Source organism: Notechis scutatus, chromosome 4, assembly GCF_049901735.1.
Source record: "Notechis scutatus isolate UNSWTSFEM ecotype Mainland chromosome 4, rNotScu1.2, whole genome shotgun sequence".
In the NCBI taxonomy this organism is placed as follows: domain Eukaryota; kingdom Metazoa; phylum Chordata; class Lepidosauria; order Squamata; family Elapidae; genus Notechis; species Notechis scutatus.
The window spans coordinates 69,317,144-69,342,262 of record NC_142012.1 but is presented as its reverse complement, the minus strand read 5'-3'; the positions used below and the strand labels follow the sequence as shown (position 1 = coordinate 69,342,262).

General features: G+C 36.9%; 1 protein-coding gene across 1 annotated transcript in view; it reads left to right on the top strand.

The window, feature by feature from the left end:
* The window catches only part of LOC113417444 (uncharacterized), a 124,918-nt gene that overhangs the window by 39,779 nt on the left and 60,020 nt on the right, over nt 1-25,119 (top strand). The window contains exons 12-13 of the mRNA XM_026675845.2: nt 1,202-1,313; nt 3,932-4,031. Of these exons, the coding sequence (XP_026531630.1) occupies nt 1,202-1,313; nt 3,932-4,031 (212 nt within the window). The remainder of the gene's footprint in view (nt 1-1,201; nt 1,314-3,931; nt 4,032-25,119) is intronic.

Here is a 25,119-nt window from a genome sequence, read left to right as displayed (position 1 = left end):
CACACCAGAACAACTAGACACAAGAACAGTTTTTTCCCGAAAGCCATCACTCTGCTAAACAAATAATTCCATCAACACTGTTCAACTATTTATAAAGTGTACACTACTATTACTGTTAATCTTCTCATCACTCCTTATCACCCATCCCCTCCCATTTGTGATTGTAGGACTGTAACTTTGTTGCTTGTATCCTTACGATTTATATTGACTGTTTCCTAGTATGATTTGATTGTTGATTGTACCCTATGACTATCATTAAGTATTGTACGTTATGATTCTTGATTCTTAACGAATGTACCTTTTCTGTATGTATACTGAAAGTATTTACACCAAGACAAATTCCTTGTGTGTCCAATCACACTTGGCCAATAAAGTATTCTGTTCTATTCTATTCTATTCTATTCTATTCTATTCTATTCTATTCTATTCTATTCTATTCTAACCTCAAATAATCTTTTCTTATCTTTTCTTTTATGTATACTGAGAGCATTTGCACCAAGACAAATTCCTTGTGTGTCCAATCACACTTGGCCAATAAAGAATTCTATTTTATAAGGCAAATTACATTGGTACCAGTTATTACCATATGTTATGGTAATTGTTTTCCAGAAAGGAATGCTTTTGGCATACCAACCAGAGCTTATAAAAGGATTTCTGGAAATCACAATCTACCGTGTTTCTCATATAATAAGGCCGGGTCTTATTTTTTTTTGAGCCCCGAAAAAATGGCTAGGTCATCTTTTCAGGGGTGACTTAATTCTCCCTCCGTTGCATCTTCGGGTGGGCAGCGATGGCTTGGATGTTGACCTCGGCGTTGGTGGGGCACTTCGTATCGGGGTCAACGCAGGCAGCACCATATCCGAGTGTGCAACAAAAGTACTTCCTAACGGCAAGCCCCCACCACCATTCCCCCATTTCGCATGTTTTAATATAGGCCTTAATTTGGGGGGAGGGGCTTAATTTCATTTCATGCCTATAAAACATGCTGGGACTTCCTATTGGGGGAGGCCGTATTGTTGGAGAAACAGGGTACTAGTTTATAGCTTGATGCCTTTAACCAGAACACGAGGCTGGCTCTTGCAGACTGATGTTTTTACTTATGATTTTATTATATGTGTCCAGTGCTGTGATATAATGTGAGGTGGGATAAAAATACATGCAAATAAAATAGAAAAAGCAAAGATTGTATTTTTTTTTTCAGGACACGGATTATGTTTCATCAGCAGGGATATCAGGACTACAGTGCAGTTAACCTACAGATTTTAGGTTCTGAAGAAACATATGGACCTCATGCAAAGCAGAACATAGACGGTGTAAGTATGAAATGGATGGGCTTCAGGGATTAAGAGGAAGTCAAAGATTACACCTTTGCATTCTTCCTTCCCTTTGACTCTCCTCCATCATTTCACTTTCTTCATAAAGAAAAAGGTAAGAAGGCTGAATGGAAATAAAGATAAATATTTACAGAGAATGCTTCTTTTGTTTGTGGACTCTAATCTGCTATTCTTAGATAGGAACCTGGGCAGAAATGCAAGTTTGAGCCTAAGCATCGATAAGAATAAAGTCATTTTCATTAATGATAATTTATTTTTATTTATATAACACAGGTCTTCAGAGTATATTGTTTTTAGAGAAAGGTATAAGCTGTCTAATAAAACAATTGGGTTAGAAATATTTTAAAGAAGAGCTGTGGCCATTAGTCATCAGTGCTGAAGGGTGTTTGTTTTTATTGTTTATAATAATTTGTTAATATATTTTTATATTACAAACTGCTGGGACTGGTATAAAGATTGTTGATAAATAACTGCTTAGAATGTTAACAACCAGTTCTAGCGAATAGGTGCGAACTGGTAGAATCCCACCCCTGAGTATAAAGATATGCAAGTGGCCTCATAATTTATTGTTATCTTCACAATTTTCTTTTAATTTCATTTAGTAAAATTCTTTATGAAATCACATAACATTATAAATACAATACTATTTCATTGTAATATGGTTTCACTTCAAAATATAATACAATCAATAAATCAAATTCAAGCAAGATGGTTCCCTTATATACAATAGCAAATGTAACACTTACATTATGGCTTCTAAGGGAACCAAAATGCTTGTAAACATTGCAAATTAGTAGAGGCAGAAAGGGAGGAAGTTAGAAACCAAAAATCATTTTAAAAATGTTTTTAATTCGTGTAGTTTGTGTTTTTCCTCTTTCTACTTTATTATATATAAATGATTATAAGTAACATATGTATAAATAATAAGTAACAGTATTGTGAAGAGACAGAAGACAGAAACCAGAAACCTTTTATTGTTTAACAAATAGTTTGATTCTTCAGTTGTTCATTAATTTAAATAACTTTATGCTTATCAAGATTGACATTTTAGAAATCATAGTTAATATTAACTATTTACATATAAATCATACAAGCCATGCTTCTTGATCAACAGTCTAAAGATCATTTTGTATACAGGTCATTCTTGCTTACTGAACATTTAGTGGCCACATATTCAGCATCTGTATGGACTTCTGACAGGATTGAATGATGGTATTTACATTGAAACTCAAAGTTCCTACCATTGCGGCATCCGTGTGATCACATTATTATGATCCTGGAGCTTGACATCCAGCTCCTGATTACAATGTTGCAATGTCCCAGGGTCACATGACCATCACTTGCAACCTTTTTTTGGCAGCTTCCTACAAGCAAAATAAATGCGGAAGATAGGAAGAGATTGCAAATAGTGACCATCTTTGCTAACCCATGATGATTACAGGTTAACACCAGCAATCTAAAGTGCCAGAATTTCCCTTGTTAAATGCTGCAGTCATGTGACATTGTTCTTTGTGACCGCAATTTAATAACAGTAATTCTGGCCCTAATTGCATTTATTAACCAAGGACTACCTGTACACATTATTTCTATTGCTAGATCATTACTTTTAATATCTTTATATATATATATAAAAGTGAAATACCACTCACACAGGATCACGAAATCTCCAGAACTGTAAAGCCTACAAACTTGAAATTTGGCACGTATGTTCCTCTTGGCTTCTAGATGCTCATTAAGAAAGGATTTTTTGAAATGACTATCACAGTATTAGTATTTCGTATATTATTATTAACACGCTCTGATGCTAAGGAGTTCTACTCCACTTCCCCAGCTGAAAAGAACTCTGTTCCAACTGCCAGTTTCCTCACATTCTGTTACCTTAGTCACTTCACAGCCATTTGCAGCACTCAGGTGACCCAAGGACATAGACAAACCTCCAAGTTGCCTCAACAACTCTCTAAAGCAATGCAAACTACACTTCCAAACAGGAAGCTACTTTGGCATCAAAGGTTGTAGTATTTTTATTACCCACCATTCAGTTAGAGCTGAAGAAGCTCCTTGGATAAGAAAAACCAGAAAGTGCAGTTTCCTCAAAAAAAAAAAACACCTTTTGGAACAACAGTTGGAGGATCGTATTTTACAACACTTTTGCTGGATGGATGGATGGATGGATGGATGATAGAGAGATGGATGATGGAGAGATGGAAAGGAATGGAATGCAATGGAGAAAGGAAAGGAAAGGAGAAAGGAAAGGAAAGGAGGAAAGAAGGAAAGGAAAGGAGGACGGGAAGGGAAAGGAGGAAAGAAGGAAAGCCTGGGCTCCTGCATAGCCCGATCACAAAGTTTTGTCATGAAGCATGGGTATCCAGCTAGTTTAACATAAGGTTTAGTAAGAGTGCTCAGTTACAAATTTTACAGAATAATGACAATTTCTTATTAAGGTTCCGGGAAGTAGTATATAGTTTAAGTTACTGCAGCTTATGATTTCTGATTCACAGTTTAGATTTTGCTTTTCACTTTTAAAATAATTGTATAGTAAACAAATTCCTGTTTGTTCTATTAACCTGTCTTTTCTCTCTTCTAATATTTCAAAACAGGGTCCCAGAGAAATTGTTATTTGGCTTGCTGTATTTCATAAACAGAAAGAAGCATTAGAAATCTTTTCCAGAGAGATTGCTCCAGCTGGAACAGGAATGGGTACATCTTCAATTTCTAACTTTCCCTATTTGACAATTCAAAGTCATCACATTTGGGTTTTTTTTTTGTTTTTTTTGCTATTGTACTTTACAAATGATTTCTAATTAATTCTAATTAAGCTGTAGAAAAACTTGTGGTCTTTTAATTAAAAAAAATAAGTACTAATGATTAAAAGGGAATTTTATATATGGGCAGAAAACTTTCAAATTTTTAAAAAACTTATATGTGGTGATTCCCTGGCAGATTTATTCATTGTTAATTTCATTAATGAAAACAATTAATAACTTTCAAATTAATACTTCATGTATTTATTCAAAATCAACAATTTAGGAATTGTTAGCCAAACAAATGTTTGTATTTACAAACCATTTAAAAGAATTGGTTCTGAAAAATATCAGCATTTAAAAGTTGAGTGGAAAACAAGGTTTTCATTAGTGTGCTTCACACATTACAGATGGATCAGAATACTGGATCTGTGTTTTGGCTTACTATGTTATATAAATCCAAATATGTTTAAGGACAGCTTCAGAGTGACCAAAAGTGTTGTACTCTTCCTCCCACCTAAACCAATTAAGGGCCCCATCTTGTTGAAGAAAAGGAGCCAGTGAGTGGTGGGATTCAAATAATTTAACAACTGGTTCACCCAGGGTCAGGTTAGCCAACATGGGAGGCATGGCCCATCCCCGTCCTCCAGCTCCGCTGCACATGCGAGACGAGCCGCCCATGAGGGCCAACCTGACACTGGGCAAACCAGTTGTTAACTTAATCTTAGCATACCACAGTGCACTTCCCATAGCAGTTTTGGAGGGCCAAAACAAAAATACTACTACATGAGCTGAGACTGTGCCCCTGTGGACAAGGGGCCATTGAAGCTATAGCTTCACATCTTGCTGTACTGTATCTTCTATAAGGACTTACAGACTCAATTTATAACACCATACCTAATAAAGTATCCAGGAAATACTGCTCTTTTTATGTGAAACTACTGCTGTCAGATCAGTACAAATGATTTTGTCTTTAAATGTGGCCAAATTTTGCTCTGTGAAAATTAGGTAAAGTTTAATTGCCCACTGATAATCCACCATCAACTGTAATATATTCTGTTTGCCTTTTATTCTATTTATTATTATTATTGTTTTAATGCTTTTTTATGGTACTGGTCTATGGCCGTAATAAAGATTGATTGAACCAACAGAACATGAGAACACAAGCGAGCAGTTAGACAAGGAGATCCAAACTCATTGTAGCCTCATGCAGCAATTGACAAAGACATTAATTCAATTTTGCAGTACTACAAATGTTGGATGAGCAGGACAACAATAGGCAGAGAAATGATCGAAGCCCCTTGTCAATCAGCAGGAACATCAACTTATCAGACACTTAGGAGATGAGGGCGCAGCAGTAGAAGGAAACAAAAATCAATGATTTATGTCATCATTAAGCTTGAAAACTTGGAATAAAAAATCTTTGGTCCCAATAATCAACTCAGATTGGATCCTGCAATGTTAATCTGAGACATTTACCTTCGTTTGTGAGAATTAGAATAATATAATAACTAAGAATCTAAGTTTTGACTTGGAAACATTCTACTTCAGAAATTATTTTCATTGTAAATATATAGTTCATTTTGCAAGCTGTCGTATTTAGGGCCATAAACCTCAGTGAACTGAAGCAATGTCATAAAGAGTGATGGGGTCATGTAATCCTCTTTTGTGAATCCGCTTCTGACAAGCAAACTCAACGGGGAAGCCAGATTCACTTAATAACAATGTTACTAATTTGACAACTGCAATGATTCACTTAAAAATGTGGCAAGAAAAGTCATAAAATGGGGCAAAACTCACTTAACAAATTTTTCATTTACCAACATAAATTCTGGGTTCGGTTGTGGTCGTAAGCTGAGGACCACCTGTATTTGTGTGTGGCGAAAGAATGTGAACTTCTAGGATTAGCAGTTCATTTGGAAGAGAAATTAGAATAAAATGTTTAGAGTAAAATGATAACCAGGTCTGGGTATAGAAAGCCTGTCCTTATTTAAAGAACAGAATTAATCAGATTAATTAATCAGAATAGAGCTGGAAGGGATCTTGCTCAAGCAAGAGACCCTGGACCATTTCAGACAAGTTATTGTTCAGTCTCTCCTTAAAAACTTTCAGTGATGAAGCACGTACCACTTCTGATGGCAAGCTGTTCCACTGCTTAATTGTCCTCACTGTTAAGAACTTTCTCCTTCATTTCAGGTTGCTTCTCTCCTTGATAAGTTTCCCTTGATTGTTTGTTGTCCTACCCTCTGGGGCTTGGAAATAAGTTGACCTCCTCCTCTTTGTGGCAGCCTCTCAAATATTGGAGTACTGCTCTCATGTCACTCCTAATCCCTCTTTTCTCTAGACTAGCCAAACCCAAATCCTGCAACCATTCTTTATATGTTGTAGTCTCCATGCCAGGGATATCAAACTCCCGGCATGAGGGCCAAATGTGTTACGCGCTAGTCACACCCACGTTCTGTGGGGAAAAAAGGTGCTGATACATCACGTGACGCCGCCATGAGGACATGTATTTGACACCCCTGCTTTAATCCTCCTAGTTGCTCTTCTTTGCCCTTTTTCCAAAGTCTCAACATCTTTTTTGTAATATGATGACCAAAATTGGATGGAGTATTCCAGTTATGGCTTACCAAGGCTTTATAAACCGGTACTTCATGTGATTTTGATTTGCCTTTGTTTATATAATCAAGGATTGTATTAGCTTTTTTTGCTGCTGTCGTACCTTGCTGGCTCTGTGATGACCCAGGGTAGGATACAAAACAAACACAGACACAGAAAACAGGTGAAGCCCCTTTTATTCCTTCACTTTGTTTCCAAGCTCCGAATATTTTTGACGGAAGCCAAAATACTCCACACAAACAGTTACAAGAAGAAGGGAAAAAGCTACACAAACCAGGCAAGATAAGAGCTGGAGGGCGTCCACAGATAATACACACTGGGAAGGACGCCAAACTCAGGAAGGAATCATAAACTGGAAATATTTCCATGCTTTTTTTCCAGCATTCATCCGTATTCTTATTCACTTGTCACAGCTGCAGCCCATGAAGAGGATCAAGGTCCTCTTCCGAGTGGGCCACAGCTCCTGAGATGTTGGAAGGCTGCGATCACGTCCCCCTAGTCCTTTTCTCTAGACTGGCCAATACCCAATTCCTGCAACTGCCCTTCGTATGTTTTAGTCTCCAGCCCCTAATCACCTTATCCTCTCCTCCGTGTGTGCCCTAGGATGGATAGGGGATGGGCCTGGGTCCTCCTCTGACTGCTCAGCCGGCCTCCTCTATAACCTCCAGAGCCACACTTCCACTCCCTGTCAGCTGTCCCTCTTCTCCCTCAGAGTCAGTCTCCACCAGGGGCATGACAGGCTCATATTTAAGTGATCATACACTCGGATTCCAAGGTCCCTCTCACAGTTACTGTGTTTGAGCCAGGCTTTGCCTAATCCATACTTCTACCTTCCATTTTTCCTGCCTAAGTGTAAAATCTTGGTTTTCTCCACATTAAATTTCATTTTGTTGGATAGAACCTATTGTTCAAGTCTGTCAAGGTCTTTTTGGATCCTGAGCTTGTCTTTTGGGGTGTTGGCTATTCCAGCCACCTTAGTGTTATCTGCAAATTTTATGTGTCCCCCTTCTATTCCCGCATCTAAGTCATTTATGAAGATATTGAAGAGTACTGGGCCTAAGACAGAACCTAAGACAGTAATCAGGTACCCCACTGATTATTTCACTCCATGTAGACATAGTACCATTAAGGACGACTTATTCAGTATGGTTTGTCAGCCAGTTACAAATCCATGTGGTGCTGATGCTGTCTATCCCACATTTTTCTAGCTTACCAAGAACTAAGTTGTGGTATGCTTTGTCGAATTCCTTGTGACTATACTATGTCCACAGCATTTTGCTGGTCTATTAGTTTATTCACTTGGTCAAAGAATGTAATAAGATTGGTTTGGCATGGTCTTTTTTAAACAAACCCTTGCTGGTTTCTACTTACACTTTTATTGGTTTCTAGATTTCCATAGATTTGTTTTTTAATTATCTTCTCCAGTATTTTCCCAGGTATTGGTGTTAGGCTAATTGGTCTGTAGTTTCCTGGGTCTGTTTTTTTTCCTTGCTTTTTTGAAAATGGGAACCACATCTTTGAATCTTTGAATCCTCAGATAATACTCCGATGTTCCATGATTTTTGAAAGATATGGTACAATGATTGTGAGATAACATCTTCAGAACTCTGGGGTGTAATCCATCAAGGACCGTTGATTTATATTAGTCAAGATCAGATAGGTGTTCGCTAACCATTTTCTTGCTTATTTTAATTTTAATTTTTAATTTGTGTTTTACAGTCAGGTTTTGGGTAGATTGGGCTCTCTTAGGTTCATACCACTTGAAAAGTTGTACTTATGCTTTCCTTCTTTTATATAAAGGGGGATGTCTATAGTAGTCTGGGATCTGAATAAAAGTTAATTATTTTAAGGTAATAAATGTAATAAGTAAAATATTTCTGGATCTAACAAAGTCACGACACATATAATGCTTGATCAGTCTATCTTCATTTCCTTAGCATACACATTCATTTTATTGTTGAAAACACTAGATATTTAGAACAGCTATGTTAAATATTTGTTCATTTAAAGAAAAGGGAGCGACTGAATAAAAATATTAGTATCAGACAATTTGGTTAAAAAAAGATTTTTTTTAAAGAAATTCATACTCAGGAAACTATATTGGAAAGTAATTATTACCCTTATTTGTTTTGACTAAACTATCATAAGTCTCCATTATCCATTTACAACTGTGAAAATTGTGATAATTACACAGGAAAAATTAAACATTTTTGGGATATATTACATTTACTTCCAATTAACTAATTATACTACTTTGAAACATGTAATACAGTGATATAAGTATAAAAATAAATTACTCAGCCCTTGCGTCTAGGGAAGATGGATGTATTGTTGATTTTAAGTTCATAGAGGAACCTTATAGTGTTTATAGAGGAAAGGTCAGTTTATGGTCATAGTCTAACTGTCATTAAATTTTATTTTCTACCAAACAACAAAGTAAAGGGATATTTTTCTGTACAATTTTAACGTTTACTAAGATAAGACAGCTGTACTCATCTTGATTTTGTTATTGATGGATATTTGCTTTTAAGAGCATTTTTAATATTTTAAAAACATTTCCTTATGCTGCATATCTTCAAAAAATACTGTTTACTAAAATTTAATTCCTCGGGTCATATGTAAGTATAAGTTTCCTTAAGTGCTATTGAAAGTTCAAAGCATGGTTATATTATAAACATGAAAAATCAATTCGCATACCTTGTAGAAAGAAAGCTATATTATTTTATGGTGATCAAAAATCAGGAATTGTCTTGTAGCATCTTTTGAGATTAATAAATGTTATAAAAATTAATAAGCCTTTATGAATACAGTCCCTTTCTTAATGACCTTGGTACTGTCTGAGCTTGGTTGGTTTTTTCCCGACATTTCATTATCCAAACTAACATTAACTAGGTATCTTTTGCATAATATGTAGATATTATTTATATTTGTTTTCTTAAGTTTTCGTGGGTATTTATATGTATGGTATTCAGCTCTGTTCAGGTATTTTCCCACGTCATTATAGTTGTGCTTTTAAAGTTGTAGCGACATTTCGGCAGAATCTCATCTGCCATCATCAGGCTTCTGTATTGTGTTCGTCTGTGAGTCAGACTTTCACTGCCATTTCTGTTTATGTGTCTACTGATGGCTAATTAGTCAGAGTGCCAGGCTTCCAGAAATTCCCTAGCATTTTTAGACTTGAATTGTCTAGGATGGTCAGTGTTTCCCAGTTGAACTATGGTTAAGTTATTGATTTGAGCTGTGAGCTTGACAATTTGGTTGCAAAGGTTTCGTCTCCATTTGATGCGATATCTTCAGTGCGCTTTGGAGTGTGTCTGGGGGTGCACTGGCCTTTAAAGTTACCTTTAAATACCTTTCTGAGTGCTGATCTGATTTCAGGTTTTGTGATGGGCTGGATGTAATTGCTGAGTCATAGCCCTTGGTTTTAAGTGCTTAGACTAAATTTAAGAGCTACTAATATTCAATGAACTGTGGTTAAATTTGTCCAAATGTTGCTGTCTTCTCATTGCTAGTTGGTTCATGTATGCATTCTGTTGGTCTTCTGCCTGTTTCTCCAACATAGTGGCTGTTGCTGTATGTTGTAGATGACTCCTGTTATTATTTCACCCAAGCCCTGTTTTTACCCCAGTGCACCAATTCCCAATTAAAATATTATTGTTGCCTTAAAACATTGTATAGGAAACATTCTAAAAGGCACACACATTTAAGGTGTTGATCACAATTACTGAAAATGAGAATGTACGAATTGTCTTTGAATTTTAAAGTGATTCAACATAAGAAATGTAATTGATATGATAAAGTATTGGAGTGAGGTTGCAAAATATTTTGCATGGTTTTATTTCTAATTTTAAAGGCTTTGATCCTATAAAAGAGCTTGCCAAAATGAAAGCATATTGTGTTGCTGTTGAAAAGCAGAGTTTGATGAAGTGGACGAAGCGGCCTTAGATAAACTGCTTCAATCCCATATAGATAGAGGAAGTTTCGATAGAGTCTCCAATAACTTGTTGAACAGCAAATAGAAGGCAGGAGGAAGTCCAACAAGCCACCACAAGCTTTTTGCTTCTGAGTTCTCTTCAGTTTTGAGTGCATTTTTAAAAATGAACTGGCTAGAAGGTAGTGCTTACAATGTAGAAAGGAGAGGTAACAGTACATGGAATTCTTGTTTAAATGTGAGCAGTATCTATATAAGGGAAAGAAAAGGGCAAAACACTAACTGTGTTTTTAAATAAATCTCCAAGAAAGAGATCATCAGCCTCCATAATACTGCAGCCTCAATGCCCCTCATGTCTTATCCATCAACCTGTCATCACTTATTTTCAAGATATTACTCTAAATTTTCATTATTGAATTATGAATTTAACTCTGTTTTAACTCTGTTTTAACTTTCTACAGTATGTACTTTATTAATTGCAATTGGTTATATTTTAATTACAAATGTTTTTCATTCTTGAGACCCAATATTATTTTTTCTATAAGCCCTGTTATTCATATTGCATAATCTTATATAGTGTAAGTGTTGCTACAAGCCCCAAACTATCATATTATATAATAACCAACTACAGTAGCTCTGTTCACTCATTGTGTAGATTGCATTTTGTTAAATAAACTGCAACAACTGGGTTCACAGATAATCTATAAACAATGCTTGATAACCTATTATGGGCATGTCATGTTAAACTAAAACCAACCACTTTATGGTTTCCCTTGCTTCAAAGTGGTTCAAATAGAAATCAAACCATAGTCTGAATATAACTATGAATAGAATTTCTGCCCTCTAGATCAGGGGTCTCCAACCTTGGCAACTTTAAGACTTGTGGACTTCAAATCCCAGAGTTCCTCAGCATAGCTGGCTGAGAAACTCTGGGAGTTGAAGTCCACAAGTTTAAAGTTGCCAAGGTTGGAGACCCCTGCTCTAGATTCTAATTTTCTTGTAACTTCTCAGGAGTATGTTGTTGGATTGTTTATGTGGTTTAACATTATATCAAAACCAATCCAATGGGACCTAAACATCCATAAAACGATTATCATTGGTGAATTGAATTATTGGCAGTGATTTGGACTTTGTCAGTGTTCCAAAATAGACTTGACTCGGAAATGAAAGTTGTACAAACTAAAATTACTTCCTTTTAAATTTATAGTAACTGAATCTTGCAAGTCTGAACGCACTTCCCCACCTCTCCCCTCTTATCTTTATGAGAACCAGGGAAGGCCTTGTCTGAGACACTTACTCATGTGACAGATCTGCCTTGGATTCAAATTTCTTTTATTTGAGGGTTACAGCTCTTCCTCCTATTCCTCAAGTTTATTCCTTTTTTCCATTCACTCTTTGAACAGTTATGCCTCCTTATGATTATTTTATTTGAGTTGAAGGATTACTCTCAGGACAATGGCCTGAATAGAAAAAGAAAAACAAACAGTTCTTAAAACTTTTATATATGACATTTTATCATGTTGTAAGAATTTTAAAAAAGTCTTTTAAAATAGTTTAAGTTCTATTTCATGTAAATATTCTTGAATATATCTTTAGAGACAATGCAGTATAAATCCATAAATTTTAATTTAAATATTTTTGGAATTGATATTTTTATCAAGAAACATAAAATTGTAATAAACAACTGTTTCTGTGCCTTAAGGAATTCTACAGTGGTTGCTTATTTAAGATACCCTAATAATCTTTTCTAGTTTTCTATATTTGTAATCCAGTTGAAGTAACTAAAAGCCTGATTCCTCCTATTATTAATAAATGCTTTCCTTGTTATTTTTTTATATTCAAAATAATAAAATCTGATGGATAAAATTCCAATACCATAAACAAAATCATTTTAATAACTATGCTGTCCAGTAGTTATTTCTAAAGCAAAACTAATTTGCTAACCCTTATTTCACATCTATTTGACCGGAGGTTGACACTATGATGACAGCTGGTTAAGACAGTTGAGATTTTAAAGTCCTCAGTACATGTAAATATTATGAACAATGACAAGTGTGTTGGATATGTTTCCAACCAATTTAATAGTCAGATCAGTCTTCATTCATGTTTGAGTAGATAATCCTAAAAGATTTGTTATCTCTCAGTTGGGCGGAAATGGCTAAAGCAATTATAACTGACCTCTGCAAGTTAAGTGTTTTGTATATAATGCACAATATTGTACTGAATGCAGAACATTTGGTTTTAATTAGTTTTGTCATCTAAAAAAACCAGATTGTAATAACTTCAATGGCTGGAGCATTGTCAAGAAACAAAAGACTATTTTCCAACATAGGTTTTTATCTTCTGGGCCTCTTATCCCATTTAACTTGGCCTTAGATCTAATTACCATTTTCTGTTTTATGTAATCAAGTTATTCTTACTAGCCACATTCCTTTTCTGCTCATTAGCCAGTCTCTCTCTCATCTCTTTGTGTCTCTTCACTTTTTCTAGTACATTAGAATACCTAGTAATATGGAAGTAAGAACAAGTAATAGTTCCTAGTAATCTCTTGCTTATTGAAATTGCTTATCTTATTATTTCTAGGAATCAATTGTTACTTTCTACCCCATTGTTATTTCAATTTTTTAAAAGAAAAGCTCCCTATGCAGTCATTTGGCTGATATTGATGCTTTTGTGTTTTGTGGAACTGGGAAATATTAACTTCACCTCCAGCTTTTATTATGAGCCATGGTGGTGCAGTGGTGAAGAGTGCAGTATTCCAGGTTACCTCTGCTGATTGCAATTTGGCAGTTTGAATCTCACTAGGCTCAAGATGGACTCAGCCTTCCATCCTTCCGAGGTGGGTAAAATGAGGACCCAGATTGTTGGGGGCAATATGCTGACTCTGTAAACCGCTTAGAGAGAGGGCTATAAAGCACTGTAAAGCGTTGTCTAAGTGTTATTGCTCTTGCTATTTTATCTCTTTTAAAAAAAAATGCAGAACAAAGCTGGCAAAATGAATAATTATTATATTATTATGAATTATTAAAAATATTATTTCCCCCACTTCTAAATCCGTACTGATAGATAGCATAAATATAAACCAGCTTTGCCGCTGTGATTTTCATTAGTTTTATTGAGCAGTAGACTTTTGTGGATTTTGGGGAGGAGTTGATGGGGAAGAGGTTATATTGTCATTTTTCTGGTTCTGTATTTTTTCCACATATATTGTAATAAGTATGAGTTCAGAATTTTTCATTTGAAAGGAGTTACTTTTATACATCCAGATTGAAAGATCTTCATAGTCAAAGCCATTTTTCAGTTTTATAATAACTAAACCTGTACCTTGAAGCAGTTCAGAGTAAGTTTATTGAAGCTATCCTTGCTGTTCCAAGATGTGTTAAGAATGCTGTTCTATATTTGATGACTGTCTTGATATCTGCAGATGCTAGAGCTTGGTACTATCTTTTAAAGCTTTGGTTAAAGCTTTGGTTTTTCCTTCAATGAGTCAGCTCCTCTGCTTATAGAATACCTTACGTGAACCTGTTTAAAAATATTGTTGGCAAACTCTGTTCCCTAGAACTGGAAAGGTGTATCCTCAGGCACTTTATCTGGGACACATAGCTCTTTATATAAATTGCCGACTTCTTAGTTCTTGGGGTCCTTTCAAATGGACATATGCCAGTAATTTTGAAATGTTGCTGAGTGTTACCTTTGGCCAGCCTGGATGCCTTCTTCTTTGCTGTTTTGCTGTGGCTTTACAAAAATATCCCCTTATATCAACACATGTGTCCTTGTAGAGATGCCTTGCTTTAATCCTTCAGCTTTATGCTTTAAAATTGTTCTCGCCAGCTAGACACACACACACACATACACACACACAGGTTTTGGCGTGTTCGGGTCTTTTCCTGTGTAAGATTGAGAGTATCTTGGCGACGTTTTGACGAGGTCCTACTCGCCATCTTCAGGCTGGTGCTTTTGGCTTCGTGCTTGTGCGAGCAAAGCGTGATCGGAGCTGCAGTCTCTCTATAAATACTGGTGGGGACGTGTGGTGTGCTGGCTCTGTTGTAAGTGGGCTGGTTGGCTGTGTTGTTATTTCTTGATTGGTTGATGGAGTTGATGTTTGCAGATTGGTTGGCTTTTTCATAAGAACCTGTGAGGCTGAGGTACTGGCTGTGTGTCTATCAGCCTCCTGTGTTGTAACGACCTGGCTAATGGGCTGTGTGATGACCTTCTGAGTTCTATTGTTGTGACATCCTGGTCTTGTGATGTAATCTCCTGGGTCGTAATGACCTGGGTCATAGGCTGTGTGATGACCTTCTGAGTTCTATTATTGTGGCATCCTGGGTCTTGTGCTGTAATCTCCTGGGTCATTGGCTGTGTTGCAACATCCTGAGGTTTTCTATTTAACCTCCTGAGTTCCGTGATGTGATATCCTGAGCGGATGGCTGTGATGTAACATTCCAGGTTTTCAATCACGCTTTGCTCGCACAAGCACAAAGCGGAAAGCACCAGCCTGAAGATGGTGAGTGGGACCTCGTTTAAACATCGCCAAGATACTTTCAATTTTACACAGGAAAAGACCCGAATATGCCAAGACCTGCATACCTGTACCCATGAAAATCTATATGTATGCGTGTGTGTGTGTATATGTATATGTATATATGTATATATATGTATATATATCTATACAGCATGACTCATTCTGAAATTTCAATTTTTCAACATAAATATGACTTAAAATGTGATCTGTTCTCTATACAAATTCTAAAACTAACTAAAGATAACTTAATTAAACATCAATATTATACTTGTTCATTTATCCATTGAGAAACATGATACAAAACAACATACAGGTAATCCTCAGTTTACAACAATTCATTTAGTCACCGTTCAAAGTTACAATGGCACTGAAAAAAGTGAATTATGACCATTTTTCACCTTTATGACCATTGCAGAATCCCTTTGGTCATGTAATTTCCATTCAGATACTTGACAACCGATTCATATTTATGACAATTGCAATGTCCTGGGGTCATGTAATCCTCTTTTGTGAATCCGCTTCTGACAAGCAAACTCAATGGGGAAGCCAGATTCACTTAATAACAATGTTACTAATTTAACAACAGCAATGATTCACTTAAAAATGTGGCAAGAAAAGTCATAAAATGGGGCAAAACTCACTTAACAAATTTTTCATTTAGCAACATAAATTCTGGGTTCGGTTGTGCTCGTAAGCTGAGGACCACCTGTATTTGTGTGTGGCGAAAGAATGTGAACTTCTAGGATTAGCAGTTCATTTGGAAGAGAAATTAGAATAAAATGTTTAGAGTAAAATGATAACCAGGTCTGGGTATAGAAAGCCTGTCCTTATTTAAAGAACAGAATTAATCAGATTAATTAATCAGAATAGAGCTGGAAGGGATCTTGCTCAAGCAAGAGACCCTGGACCATTTCAGACAAGTTATTGTTCAGTCTCTCCTTAAAAACTTTCAGTGATTAAGCACGTACCACTTCTGATGGCAAGCTGTTCCACTGCTTAATTGTCCTCACTGTTAAGAACTTTCTCCTTCATTTCAGGTTGCTTCTCTCCTTGATAAGTTTCCACTGATTGTTTGTTGTCCTGCCCTCTGGGGCTTGGAAATAAGTTGACCTCCTCCTCTTTGTGGCAGCCTCTCAAATATTGGAGTACTGCTCTCATGTCACTCCTAGTCCTTCTTTTCTCTAGACTAGCCAAACCCAAATCCTGCAACCATTCTTTATATGTTGTAGTCTCCATGCCAGGGATATCAAACTCCCGGCATTAGGGCCAAATGTGTTACGCGCTAGTCACACCCACGTTCTTTTTAACAAAGGGGGGAAAAAGTCCTGATACATCACGTGACACTGCCATTAGGACATGTATTTGACACCCCTGCTTTAATCCTCCTAGTTGCTCTTCTTTGCCCTTTTTGCAAAGTCTCAACGTCTTTTTTGTAATATGATGACCAAAATTGGATGGAGTATTCCAGTTATGGCTTACCAAGGCTTTATAAACCGGTACTAATACTTCATGTGATTTTGATTTGCCTTTGTTTATATAATCAAGGATTGTATTAGCTTTTTTTGCTGCTGCTGTACCTTGCTGGCTCATATTTAACTGATCGTACACTCGGATTCCAAGGTCCCTCTCACAGTTACTGTGTTTGAGCCAGGTTTTGCATAATCCATACTTCTATCTTTCATTTTTCCTGCCTAAGTGTAAAATCTTGGTTTTCTCCACATTAAATTTCATTTTGTTGGATAGAACCTATTGTTCCAGTCTGTCAAGATCTTTTTGGATCCTGAGCTTGTCTTTTGGGGTGTTGGCTATTCCAGCCACCTTAGTGTTATCTGCAAATTTTATGTGTCCCCCTTCTATTCCCGCATCTAAGTCATTTATGAAGATATTGAAGAGTATTACATTATTTGTTTTGACTAAACTATCATAAGTCTCCATTATCCATTTACAACTGTGAAAATTGTGATAATTACACAGGAAAAATTAAACATTTTTAGGATACATTACATTTACTTCCAATTAACTAATTATACTACTTTGAAACATGTAATACAGTGATATAAGTATAAAAATAAATTACTCAGCCATTGCGTCTAGGGAAGATGAATGCATTGTTGATTTTAAGTTCATAGAGGAACCTTATAGTGTTTATAGAGGAAAGGTCAGTTTATGGTCATAGTCTAACTGTCATTATATTTTATTTTCTACCAAACAACAAAGTAAAGGGAATTTTTTCTGTACAATTTTAACGTTTACTAAGATAAGACAGCTGTACTCATCTTGATTTTGTTATTGATGGATATTTGCTTTTAAGAGCATTTTTAATATTTTAAAAACATTTCCTTATGCTGCATATCTTCAAAAAATACTGTTTACTAAAATTTAATTCCTCAGGTCATATGTAAGTATAACTAAAAGTTTCCTTAAGTGCTATTGAAAGTTCAAAGCATGGTTATATTATAAACATGAAAAATCCATTCGCATACCTTGTAGAAAGAAAGCTATATTATTTTATGGTGACCAAAAATCAGGAATTGTCAAGTAGCATCTTTTGAGATTCATAAATGTTATAAAAATTAATAAGCCTTTATGAATACAGTCCCTTTCTTAATGACCTTGGTACTGTCTGAGCTTGGTTGTTTTTTTTCCGACATTTCACTATCCAAACTAGATAACATTAACTAGGTATCTTTTGCATAATATGTAGATATTATTTATGTTTATGTGTCTACTGATGGCTAATTAGTCAGAGTGCCAGGCTTCCAGAAATTCCCTGGCATTTTTAGACTTGAATTGTCTAGGATGGTCAGCGTTTCCCAGTTGAACTATGGTTAAGTTATTGATTTGAGCTGTGAGCTTGACAATTTGGTTGCAAAGGTTTCGTCTCCATTTGATGCGATATCTTCAGTGCGCTTTGGAGTGTGTCTGGGGGTGCACTGGCCTTTAAAGTTACCTTTAAATACCTTTCTGAGTGCTGATCTGATTTCAGGTTTTGTGATGGGCTGGATGTAATAGTCATAGCCCTTGGTGTTAAGTGCTTAGACTAAATTTAAGAGCTACTAATATTCAAAGATATTTCAATGAACTGTGGTTAAGTTTGTCCATATGTTGCTGTCTTCTCATTGCTAGTTGGTTCATGTATGCATTCTGTTGGTCTTCTGCCTGTTTCTCCTACATAGTGGCTGTTGCTGTATGTTGTAGATGACTCCTGTTATTATTTCACCCAAGCCCTGTTTTTACCCCAGTGCACCAATTCCCAATTAAAATATTATTGTTGCCTTAAAACACTGTATAGGAAACATTCTAAAAGGCACACACATTTAAGGTGTTGATCACAATTACTGAAAATGAGAATGTACAAATTGTCTTTGATTCAACGTAGGAAATCTTTCAACCTTTCTTCATATGTTTTCGTCTCCAGGCTTTTAATCATCTTAATTGCTCTTCTTTGCATTTTTTCCAAAGTCTCAGCATCTTTTTTGTAATGTGGTGACCAAAACTGGACGCAGTATTCCAGGTCTGGTCTATGCCTGTGTTTATCCAACCAAGGATTATATTAGCCTTTTTTGGCTGCTGCCGCACACTACTGACTCATGTCTAAGAGATTGTCCACTAGGACTCCAATGTCCCTCTCAAAGTTACTGATTCTGAACCTGGTTTCACCAAATCTGTACTTGTACCTTTGGTTTTTCCTGTTCAGGTGTAAAACCTTGCTTTTCTCCACATTAAATTTCATTTTGTTGGATAGACTTATCAAAATATTTTTAAATCCTGAGCTTGTCTTTTGGGCTGTTGGCAATTCCTGCCAGCTTAGTGTCATCTGCAAATTTGATAGTTCCCCTTCTATTCCCTCATCTAAGTCATTAATGAAGATATTGAAGAGTTGTGGGCCTAAGAAGGAACCTTGTGCTACCCCACTGCTTATTTCCCTCCATGTAGATGTAATACCATGAAGGACTACTTGTTGAGTATGGTTTGTTAGCCACTTACAAATTCATGTGATGCTAATGCTGTCTATCCCACATTTTCCTAGCTTACCAAGAAGTAGGTGGCAGTCTACTTTGTCTAATGCCTTGCTGAAGTCTAAATATGCTATGTCCACAGCATTTTGTTGATCTACCAATTTATTCATTTTGTCAAAGAATGAAATAAGATTGGTTTGATATTATCTGTTTTTAACAAACCTCTGCTGGCTACTAGTTATAACTTTATTTGTTTCTAGATATTCACGGATCTGTTTTTTTTTATTATGTTTCCCAGTCTTCCCAGGTCTTGATATTAGACTGACTGGTCTGTAGTTTCCTGGGTCTTTCCCCACTTCCTCTTTTTTTTTTTTTAAGATGGGAACCACATCAACTCTTTTCCAATACTCTGGAAATTCCTTGGGGCTTGTGATGACCCGGGACAAGGCATGAAGGCCACACAGCCAGCTGAGAGCTCAAACTCCCCTTTAGTGCTCCAACTTTACCCCAAACACCCCCATGTTATGCAAGTCCCAGAGCGTCCACACACACACACACACACACACACACACACACACAGAGAGAGAGAGAGAGAGAGAGAGAGAGAGCCCCTAGCTGTGAGTAGTCCAGCAAAATGCTGTTAACACAGTGGCTTCAAAACAAGAATTCCAGCGAGGCACAGGAAGAAGGAAATGAATCCACGAAGCAAGGCAGAAACAATGAGTGCATGAAGCACGGAAGAAGCAATAAGTCCATGAAGCAAGAAAGAAGCGAGCAGTCTTGCAAACGCCAGACGTCGGCAATGGCATACAAGCTCCACAAATTCAGCATTTGTTCCTGACAAATGCCTCTCCCCACAGCGTTTATTTTAAGTCTCAGTCCCCAGGTGTACCTTGTAAAGAGGGAAGAGACGCTCCCCTCCTGAGTTGTCAGGTTGGCCTGCACTGTTCACCCTCCTCTCCACTCTCCGTGCTCAGGGATCAGGAGGGGATGGTCCTTGCTCATCGCCTGAGTGACATTTTTCCTCATTTCCACTGCCTGCCCTCTCTCGGTCATCCTGCCCCCATTTTTCCCTGCTGGCAAGCTGTCCCAGGTCAGGCGGGTTGCCTCATCCTGCTCTTCCCTGCATTTCTCCAAAACCAACGAGGCTGCCCCCTCAACTTCCATCAACTCCAGCTCCTGTTTGTCCTCCGTGGATTCAGGTTCTGACGGGATTTTTTAAAGATACGATATAATTAGTACAGTAGAAGATAACAGTTTTACGACCACCACTTTTTGCTTTTACACAACAGTGTGTACAAGCCATTTCAATAAGAATAAGCCTATCTGGTTAACAAAAACAAAATCAACGTTTCATTTTTTCCCCATTAAAAGCACAAAATCCAGAAAACAGAAACAAAGTTTGATAACAGAATCAATTTGAACATATCTGCTTCATAATTTATATTAAGAAAATCCTCTATATCATTTTTTTAACCCTAAAGGGAGAAAACACTTTTTTTTGGTTTTGATATTTCTTTAAAAAGTACTCAAGTATTATATATATGTAAAGGAGAAAAAAAGAAGACCCTTCATTTTAAACCCAGAACCCAAAACACAATATTACATTATTCAGCATCATGTAAAAAGACAGAGATCATATATTTACACTCATTTTAAACATACAAAACTAACTTCAAGCTTTCTTTCAATACATATCTATCAAACTTATAAAAGTCCACCCTAACCAATTAAGTCATTAAATTTAAGTCACTCCCTCAAGCTTATCTTTATAGAAAGAAGTCTTTTTCTCATCAGGGGGAGTCTTTTCTTTAAGAAGTTATCAGCCTTATTTACATCCATGAAAAAAAGTTTCCAGTTGTCCTATTAGATGTTGTAAATTAACCTAGAGCTAATCCTTGCAGATTAAAGCTTCCTTCTCTAAAATGACTATCATATGGTTTTTTTCTCAAAGTATTCTCGACTTTGTTAGTATCCATGAAGAAAAAGTCCCAAACTTGACCTCTTGAGAGTTGTGACTTGGTATTCTTGTTTCAGTTGCACTGGGAGGTTTATATTCAAACCATCATCATAAAAAAAAAAAAGTTAATATCAGATTTATATTCCAAAGGTTCAGTTAGGATATTTGCATTGTCCAGCATTTGTAGAGTTGAAACAAAGTGTTGATAATTTTCTACACCTAATTGTATTTCTAGTTCTTTTTTAATATCCTCTGTATAATTAATATCTTCTAATTGATTTATGAAGAGAACAATTTTCTGTATGGACATTGAACATTTCTTGATGGCAGACTCCAGCTCAGGGTTAAACATCTTTGTAGCTCCCCCTGGTGGTCAAAATGTTATTTATTTATTTTTCCTTTTTCTAGTCAATCAGAGTTCATAAAAATCAACAAATTTCAACTACCCACAAAAAAATAATACAGAGCTACAGATTATTTTAAAGATAGTAGATTAAAACCACAACTTCTATCCCTATATTTCAAGCAAAAAATTTCCACATTTCCTTCTTTTGGCTGCTTCTAGCAACCATCTTCCTTGTCGTTTAACAATAAAGAGGACTCAAAAATGGCATTCAGATGTTCAGTAAGGAGTTATAGGCTGTAACTAAAGGGAGCCTCTTTTAACTAATAGAGATAATAGTCTCATGAATTGATTAGGAAATGAAGTGCACAGCTTATTGTCCATTCGAAAAATAAGTTTCAAAATGGCTGTTTTACCCAACAACAATGTGATTTCAACCCACCCATCCCCCCCAGCTTCAACTCACCAGTTATTCTGGAAGCTTGACTTCTAAAACTACTTGAATATTGTTGCTGTTATCGGAGGATCTTGAGGGATGATTCTGAGACTCTTCCTAACACTGGAGAGTCAAATAAACAAAAGGAAGCCTGTTCCTTCTGTTGTTAGGTTGGAAAAGCGACAGAGGAGATTCGCTGGGTTTGCTCGCTGCTGGCCAAATCTTCACCAGAAGGGCCCCACCCCCTCAATTGTAGTTTAAGCCCTGCTGCTAAGATGGACCAGTCATTTTCTGAATATATTTTTTCCAGTTCTTATGGGGTGCAGTCCATCCACAGGTGGGATTCAGCTGGTTCTCACCGGTTTGGCCGAACCGTTAGTTAATTGCTTACGCAGTTCGGAGAACCGGCTTAAAATAAAGTGCAAGAGAGGTTTTTCTCTCTCTCCCCCTTCAGTTAATAGCTCTGGGCAGACAGCCAAGAACCACTTAAAAAGTTGCAGCTGGAATGCAGCCATATGCTGAATCAAGTCAACAAACAACAGAAATTGACAAGATTAGGGCAGGGAAACCCATCAGTCATCCATCTAGGGATGGGATTAACCTCTTCCCTTCAGGAAGAAGGACAAGATTACAAACATTTTCATTATAAAGGGTATTAAGTAACACTTCTGTGATCAGCTGATACTCCCTGGAATTCCCTAAGACCTTTTATAACTGCTGCAGTGTTGAATACTTCTTGTTTCTTCCTGAGGGGAAAAGATACAGGAGTGGACAATAATGCAGCTTGATTATACAGGCGTGAATTTAATGCATGTGTGGTCCAGCCAGCTGTATTGCTTCTGCTGTGAAGTACCCAATTTAGAACATAGAGAACATAGAATAATAGAGTTGGAAGGGTTAATGGCTTTTGGCAGCATGCCCAGGCTTTCAATTAGCCTGCTCTTAGTTTCCTTCTCAGCTGCTGTGTTTGCTTTGTGTTTTGATTTTTCTTTTTAAAGGAGGAATGGCTGTTTTAAGTTTTCTGCATGGTTTTAGTGGTTCCTGGTACTGTCTCTCACATTTCTCTCACTCTTTTTGAAAACCTCTAGTGATGGAACACCCACAACTTCTGAAGGCAAGCTATTCCATTGGTTGATTGGTCTCACCCTTAGGAAATTTCTCCTTAGTCCTAGGTTGTTTCTCTCTTTGGTTAGTTTCCGTTCGTTGCTTCTTGTTGTGCCTTTTGGTGCTTTGGAAAATAGACTGACTCCCTCATTTTTGTAGGAGCCCCTCAGATTTTCTGACAGAACAATTAATCAGTGGAACAACATACTTCCAGAAGTTGTAAATGTTCCAACATTAGAAGTTTTAAAGAAGAGATTGGATAACCATTTGTCTGAAGTGGTGTAGGGTTTCCTGCCTAAGCAGGGGGTTGGACTAGAAGACCTCCAAGGTCCTTTCCGACTCTGTTATTCTATTCTATTCTATTCTATTCTAAATATTGGAACAGTGCTATTTTATTATGCTATTTTTATTGTGAGTTGGACTAAGAAGAAATTTCCTAAGAGTGAAACCATTCAAGTTGGCCGTGCTCACCCAGTCACATGACCACTCAGTTATTAGGCCCACCCAGTCAATAGGCAGAGAACCAGTTGTTAAATTATTTGAATCCCACCACTGAGTCCATCCCTTGCCAGTAGCCCTTTATCTAGGTAAAACAGACCATGGTCTAGGAAGCCAAAGTTCTGTTGAAACCAGTTTTTAAGCCAGTGGTTCATTTCTAAAATCCTTTGCTCCCTCATTAATTGCTAGCCTTTCGTTGGAAGTACAGATGAAAACAGCACTGTTCTCCTAATTATTTAATTTTCTTTTCTAGCTGTTCATAATCACTTATTATTTTCAGATTCATTGTTGTGTCATTAGTCCCCACATATAGGAGAAGAAAAGGACAGTAAATTCATGGGGTTGATTATTTTAGTAAGGTACTGAGTTACATCTTTCTTGCTCCAGAGAGACAATATACTCCATAGATTGACTGGCTGGTCTGCAGACTATAGTTTCTGTTCCCCTAAGAATCAAATCTCCTATCATCAATATTCACTTTTTTTTCCCCTAGGGAAGTCTGGAATACTTTTCATTCTATCACAGGGATGCTGGGTTGTCTCTCTTGTTTTAGAAACTATTGATGAATGCTCTTTTGTGAGTGTCCATATATTTTCTTCCAGGGAGAGGCTATTGTTCCATTCCAGAAGGGCTTCATTGGAGTGGGCTAGGGTAAACAGGGGCTTTGCTCTTGGTTGTTGTTTTCTTCTAAAATGACATATTTCCATTGGTCTTGCTCTTTAGCATATGTAGGCTCATTTTTTATGAAGCTGTTTGTTCATATTGTGTTTAATTTTGGATTTATTGATTTCCTTCTTTATGTTCATATATGGGGGTCATCACTTTTTTTTTAAAGTTTGCTCCCTGTTGTATTTTATTTTGTGTAGTCTCATTAGGTTGGGATTTCTGGCTTTGTTCATTGAGTTTCAGAGTGGCTAGAGTTGCCTTTAGACTCTTTACTTTTGAGCAATAGCAGTAGCACATAGATTTATATACCACTTTATAGTGCTTTACAGTTTACAGTTTCTCTAAGCAGTTTACAGAATCAGCATATTGCCCCCACAATTTGGCTCCTTATTTTACCCACTTCCAAAGGATGGAAGGCTGAGTCAACCTTGAGCCTGGTGAGATTCGATCTGCCAAATTGCAGGCAACTGACTGTAAGCAGAAGTAGCCTGCAGTACTGTACTCTAACCACTGCACCATTGAGGCTCTTTTCTTCTAATAATTCTGAGGATTCACTAAGAAAGTCTGACCTTAACAACACAATGTGCTGTGGAAGTGTATCGTGGCTTCTGGGTATTTCTGAAAAATAATTCTTAATGTCACAATACTATTTCCAAAAAATTAGCCCACTGCCAAGCAGATCATGTATAAATGGAGGCAATTCAGCACCGTTGATACCCTTACTACCGTGTTTCTCATATAATAAGGCCGGTCTTTTTTTTTTTTGAGCCCCGAAAAAATGGCTAGGCCGTCTTTTTGGGGGTTACTTAATTCCCCCCCCCCTTGCATCTTCGGGCGGGCGGGCGGTGATGGCTTGGATGTTGACCTCGGACCCCTTGGTGGGGCACTTCATATCAGGGTCAATGCAGGCAGCACCATATCCGGGTGTGCAACAAAAGTACTTCCTAACGGCAAGCCCCCCCACCATTTCTCCACCATTTCGCATGTTTTAATATAGGCCTTAATT